Source organism: Limulus polyphemus, unplaced genomic scaffold (assembly GCF_000517525.1).
Source record: "Limulus polyphemus unplaced genomic scaffold, Limulus_polyphemus-2.1.2 Scaffold1004, whole genome shotgun sequence".
Taxonomy (NCBI): Eukaryota; Metazoa; Arthropoda; class Merostomata; order Xiphosura; family Limulidae; genus Limulus; species Limulus polyphemus.
The window spans coordinates 332,235-339,247 of record NW_013666614.1 but is presented as its reverse complement, the minus strand read 5'-3'; the positions used below and the strand labels follow the sequence as shown (position 1 = coordinate 339,247).

The 7,013-nt window shown below is 30.6% G+C and overlaps 1 protein-coding gene across 1 annotated transcript in view; it reads right to left on the bottom strand.

Moving 5' to 3' along the window:
- LOC106461653 (repressor of RNA polymerase III transcription MAF1 homolog) overlaps window positions 1–5,818 on the bottom strand; it is a 25,134-nt gene extending 19,316 nt beyond the window's left edge. The window contains exon 1 of the mRNA XM_013921498.2: window positions 4,698–5,818. Within this exon, the coding sequence (XP_013776952.1) occupies window positions 4,698–4,780 (83 nt within the window). The 5' untranslated portion in view covers window positions 4,781–5,818. The remainder of the gene's footprint in view (window positions 1–4,697) is intronic.
- Window positions 5,819–7,013: the final 1,195 nt, after the last annotated feature.

Below are 7,013 nucleotides of genomic sequence, written 5' to 3'. Positions count from 1 at the left end.
TTTCATGAATTTATGTCAATAAGTTTGGTATCAAACTGTCGATTATAATTCAAATTTTAGTTTAAAATTACTCAATTTCTTAATTTTAAAGTAAATGTTAAAAAACACAGGTAAACATCGATTTTTGCGTGTCACGTGGTATGTTGAATGCAGCACTGATTCATATTATATGTTTGTGAAGTCAAAATACTAAGTTTATAGTTACAAACGAATTAGAAACTCAAATTACCGATATTGACAAGCTAGAATATAAAATGAAAGCCTCTTATCTTTTCAGTTTCCTAAGATATTGCTCATGTAATAAATCAAACACAGTGGCACCCCACCCACCTCTTTCAATTTTTGGAAATGCTCCCTTATATAAACTTACTTCTATATATGACAAATAACCAATTGGAAACTCAGAATATCCCACTAGTGGTCTTCTCAGCCATTTTAATGGACTTAGTACCATTTCTTTCTTTAGAACCAATATTCCGATGAGGTAGGGTGTGTCTTTAGTCTGCTCGAAATTTCATATTTTATTTAGACTGAAATACATCTTAGTTACTAAGCTTTACAAATTATAGTGGAATTTTAGGGTATTAATGTAGTAATTTATGATTTTTTAGTTATTCAAATGTATATTTAAAACCTAAAAAAAATATTTTGTTTCATATTCTCCACGTGCAAAATTTACTTCTTTATTTACTGTTCTATGTTTTAGGAAAAATATGTTTAAGAACTTATTTCAAAATAGCAATAACCTAGAAACATATACGATGTATAATAATTGAAATGTGACTGTAATTTACAAAATACTAGTCTATTAAAACACAGCTAAGACAAGTTACTTTGCACAGACCAAAGGTCAGTTTATGTTATTTGATACAGTAACATGAGTGCACGTGAGCCACATCATTGTAACTTCTGTATTGTTAGCCAGGCATGACTCAAAGGTCAATATAATAAAAATAATAAATGTATAATGTTATGAGATTTAAGCTATTTAGTCTAAACATTTGTTTTTGTGTTATATAATTTGTGTTCATTCTAGAATGAAATGGCATAAAAGTATTTTTAATATTAAGATAAAAATTACTTTGCATGATAGATAAGCAACATGCAAAAAGAAAAAAATAGACATGAGAAAAACATTGCTTTATAAACCTTAAGACTTAATATAAAAAAATTGGTATTTTGCGTATGAAAGCTTTGTAATGTTTACTGATAATCTACCAAATTTTATTAACATACACTTACTAATTTAAAAGTTATAGCATACAAAGTATAACAAGCACAAAGTGGTTTATGAGGTCAGTCCCAGTCACTAAGCCCATGCTGAAAAAGTTAACTGAATTGCTACAAAATGTAAAAAGTCAACTCAGACCCTGCCTTCCAAAGAATTTGTCTCGACTTAGATTTTCATGGTGAAAGGCTAGTTGTATCAAACAACAGAAACAATAAAAAAATTACTAGGGTTTTTGCTCATTTTAGAAAAAGTAAATCCTACAAATTTTATCAAATTACAAACATCACACAAAATATGAACATTTTAAATATTTTTTAGAAAAGAACCTCCAGTGCTCAAGAAACCTGTGAACAATGAATGTAGTTTTTCGAGCAATCTGTTTTGTTCTACATTAACCCCTTCCATGTCGTTTTTTTTTCTGGAGGGGGGATTTCAAAACAAGTTAGATTTTTTATTGTGCTTTTTGATAGCCTACTTGTATATTAATGAAACAAAAGTTATTTTATCATCTGTTATTATATTTCTGCACAAAAACATACTCGATAAATAAATGTTATATATCTGAATTTATCCACAATATACATATTTCAATGAAACTACAATAAAGAATAGGAAAGTTTTTCTACAGTGTTTATGATACATAATTCAGTATAAAAAAATATTGTCTGGTTTTTAAGTATGAGCCGGATTCTTTACAGTAGGTTTCTGACTTTTTGGTGATAAATTTCAACACTAAACAAACAGCACACAGTCCACTTATTTTACAATAATATATTAAAATAAGTCAAATTTATATTTAAATGTTCATTACACTGTTGGTTATAACAGTTCTATCCAGATCTTTAAATAATTCTCTCTTTCTTCATCAAAGTCCACACAAGCTGGCACAGTTACTTTATAATACAACTGACATGACAAATTGTTTCTTCTCTATTCTGTTATTATAATACAATTTATGTTAATTTCATTTCAAATATCACCACTATACTCTCTATATGACTAAACCCACAATTACACAGACTAGATCTATCTATCAAAATACATTTTTGACAGGTATTTATACCCCGACAGAGGTCTAAAATGTTACACTCACTACTAGATATTATAATGCAATAATACTCAATTAAAATGAGAAAAACTCAGAAGGTTCTAGTAACATGATGCAATAACATAATCATCAATTCATAACTAGCAAAACACAACATATGATTCATAAACAGTTATGTAAGCAAACCTGCAATAAACTCTTTTCTAAAAATAACTACATTTAACACTTGCATTAAACTTAAACAGTCATGTATATCTAACAGAGATGAGCACAAACAGTATTTTCAAAGCTATCTAGTAAACACTGATTGTAATACATAACACGCATATAAATTTCGGTAAATATTTAAAAAATGTGGCAAGAAATGGTTTGCCCAAATTAAATCAGGCAGCTATTTTTTGAATCACGGAGGGTGTCTGAATTACCTTGGGCAGATCATGGAAAGTGTTAAATATATAGCGAAAGGATTATTCGTCAACTTTTGAAACAGAAGAAATGATGTTTTAACCATAGTATTTGGGCAAACATACATACTAGTTATGTGAGACCACAATAAACCATTGGCAAATATTACTCATATTAAGTTTCTTTTGTAATTCCAATTAGTAGGGATGTAACAACATATTACTATTGGCCAATATTGAGCCCATAATCCTTCATCTTATTCTCATTATTTGTGAGTTTACAGGACGTGCAGAAAAAAGAAAGAAAACTTTTCTTATTAAAAAAATATATTTTTTTCTGAAACAACAGACTTTGAAAGTGCTCACATAGTAAACAATAAACTAGAAATATCTAGAGATCACTTTCTCTCTCTCTACATACTGAACATTGTTTAAAAACTTCTAGAATATTCCATATAGCTTAATACACAACACTTAAAACTATCTAAAACAAACCATGATGAGAACACAGACATTTCTTCTGGATCATTCTAATAAGTAATTTCCAGGATCACCTTGAACACACTGAGAACACTAAATACAAACAAAGAACCTGTGACATTACTTAAGCATCAATAATCCTATGTATACTTTATGCTTAAGTTCAGTTAAGTCTCAGACCTAGTTTCCTATATGATGTAGTACAGGTGAAATTATCATCTGTTATTATACCTCAAGTTATTCCAGTAAAATGAGTTGCTATAAACTGCAGACCTGTATTTGTTATTCAAAATCTGGAAGAAGAATTTCTAGATTAAATATTCATCAGGCCTGCCTCTCTCTCCTTATAAGATAATGAGTTCCAAGTTATTGGTATTGGACAATATTATTTTCAAGTAATGGTACCAGTTATCAGCCAAGAAGTGGTATCGGTACATCCCTACCAATTAAAGGATTTGAAAGATATCACAACATAAAACATTTCTGAAGAAATAAAAGATATTCTTGGTAGTTGCCCAAGTGGCATGAGTTTAGCTATTACTTCAAGTCTTGCTTTTGTTCTTAAGGTATTTCCTGTTTTGTTTTTAGTTTATTTTAAATATTATTCATGAAGTTTGCTGTTAAGTTTAAATCCACAAGCCCAAGACTATGAAAGGTATTGTTCAATCAAGGCATTATAAAATATTTTAAAATAATCACTTGCATTTTTAAGCATTTTAAGGGGTTAGTGTCCACTACAATTAGAAAATGGAAGGTCATTGAAAATTTTCTTGTCTGTAGTCAATCATTTTAGTAGACTTGAAACCATGGCTTTAAGCTGGTTCTATGAACATGTTAGAAAAAATGCCTGGCTTTAGGTTTATATCAGTTTTACTTTTTAACAGAATTGACTACTTCACACTTGCCTACTATCCTCTGCTATATCTTACTGAAATTTATACACAGTGATTTTAAGATAAAAGTTCTAGTAAGTTTAATAAATTAAACCTTAAATAAGTACTTCACACTTTTGTCATCTCCAAAAAAAAACTAATACAAAAAAACTAAATTCTTTTAAATCTAAACAGTTTCATGTGAAGCTACAGATATGCATGCTCAAATACAAGTCCACTAGAAATTGCAACTTTTTGTTCATGTCATATTATATAAATGTTAACTGATGATAATGATGCAGGAATTCTGGCAGGACTGAAAATTTAAAATCTTGTTTGGCAAAACATAATACATAAACAGAATGCAGAGACCAGCTCAAGACTGTTTTATGTACCTTTTTTAGGAAATTTGACCTACAACGAGGCTAAAAATAACTTGATTCATGGCTATTTTTCCATTTTACTCCTTATAAGTTCTAAATTAAATACATTGCTTTAACAAATTTGTAAGTTTTTGTTAATAAAAGTAATAATCCAGTGCTCCTTTCCACAGAACAATATTAACAATTGTACAATAAAGCTATGTTGCTTCACATTTTTAGAAGCAGAAAATTTCTTTAGCAGTGACAGTATTACTAAATTTTATAAACAATGTTTCTTACCTCCCTATTATTTTGCAGTCCCCAGTTTCAAAACACAATGCTGAGTTTAGAGCTTCCAGCCTGCTACTTTCAAGAAGCTTCATATTGATACAACAACACTTTGGAATTCAACTCTCCAGAAATGTCAGAGATGTAAGTTGTGCTAATTTTGTACACAAATTATTATAAAACTCTGCAATTATTACGAAATATTATAAACTGATCAATTTTGAATAATTTTTAATTTCACTGCATACCCCAATGTATTTTGTGCGAATCTAGCTTGGCAATTCAGCATATTAAATAAAGTTCTTCAAAATGCTTTTTGGGTGTTTTAGTATTCTTCTGTTTCTTCGAAGGTTTCTTCTTGATAAAGGTGACGAACTCCTACACAACAAGCTTAATTCTTTTGTTAGAGCAATGCCAGTGCACATAACGTGATTTGCTTTACTGGCTATTGAAGTTTTCATTGATATTACTTGTGCTTTTATAATTAGTTTTGAGTATTTGTCACTTAATATACACCCTAAATTCAACTTATTTTTTGTTACAACTTACACTAAAATTAAATTTCAGTCTATGAAAAATCTGAATTTTTGAAAAACTGTCAAACACAAAGTAAACTATCGTGATATGAATAATTTGTTTATTTTAAATTTTTTCCTTGGCTTTTGCTACCTCTAGAGTAGCCTTTTCTCTCTTTTTTTAATTTCAAATTTAATCTAACAAAGTTAGGCTGATAATGATGTGAATAATTCTCGAGACCAGTAGTTATAAAACTAAATCCAAGGTAATAAATACAGAAGTGCGATACTAATTTTACTGTTACTAACAGTAACAGTGTTATTGTTAGGCCTACCTATCAATATACAGTTAAATAAATTAGGCCTACTTTTACTTCCAGTACTCAACCAATTAGTTTATGTCAGCTTGCGAATAAACTATTTTTGAACTTTAAATAGTTATTTTCTACCGAAGAAGATACAACATGAACTCCAGGGTTTATAACACCGCTCAGAGCAACAAAATGTTGCTGAGTGTGCCTAAAGTACTGTTATTTTTCTTAAAACAATAACAGTAAACAAACAATTTCTATTTTTGTTCCTATCAGCTGTCAACCTTTCCGACCTTCGCTTTTATATTTCATAGTCTCGTTCACAAAATCACCAATTCAAGCATTGTTAAGTCAAAGAATATAATTTTTCAAATTTATTTAAAAAATATACACGCAATTTTTAATATATAAACGGAAACAAAAAAGTGTTACATTTTATTATTTTAACTTTTTTGTGCACTTTACAACTAGAGAATATAGATTCGTTTGTTTCAGTTGTTGTTAAGCGCAAAGCTACACAATGGGCTATCTTTGCTCTGAACACAATGGGTATCGAAATCCTATTTTTAGTGTCGTAAGTCTGCAAACATACCGTTGAGCTACTAGGAGGATAGTTACAGTTTCGTAACGATACTATCTTAGAAAGTGAAGTTTCTAATTACACAATGACAGCTTTTACCAGTTCAAAGGTCGGGTGTAGCCTAGTAGTTACAGTGCCTGAGTTAATATCCAAGTTTCATAATTCACGTCCCGTTGCCGCAAAATTGCGTTCTACACATTGGAGCCGTGTGTGCGTTCTAAGAGAACAATTCCTTTTTTATACCTTTTTACGTTAGAGTGTAGCGTTTATCTTTGATTTTAGTGTGTGCTGAATGTTCCTACTTTTGAAGGGATAGACTAGAGGGAATGCAACTAGTCAACACCACCCACTGCCAATTCTTGGGCTACTCTAATCAAATAGTGGGATTGACCACCATTTTATAATGCCCCACAACTTAAAGAACGAGCATGTTCGGTGATGGGATTCAAACGCACGATCAACATAATGCAAAATAAGTGCCCTAACCATCGTTAGGTTTATATAATATTGTTGCGTCAGCGAGGTCAAGTGACTAGTATCACGCTACCTCTTTCTAGAAATATCCTGTTCCTTCAAGAATGCCCTAGCATTTACTAGATATGTATTAGTCTTGTATATATATAAGACGTTCACAACGTGACGGAACAACAGAGACAGAGAGTAATTGAACTGCAGTCAGAGAGTGTGTAATTGAGTATTGCTGAAGTCGAGCACGTGAGGCGTTTGATTATAGAGCGACTGTTGAAATTAAGTGTATCGCAAATTGATATTCAGAATTTATAAACCAGATTTATTTAAAAAAGGACTTGTGTCGCTAAAGTTTCGTCGGAACGAAGTTATGGAAAATTAACTAACGAACGGAGACGTAACAAATTGGTGTCAGAGAGTGGGGTATAAAAAAATGGAAACGAGAGGCGGAAAA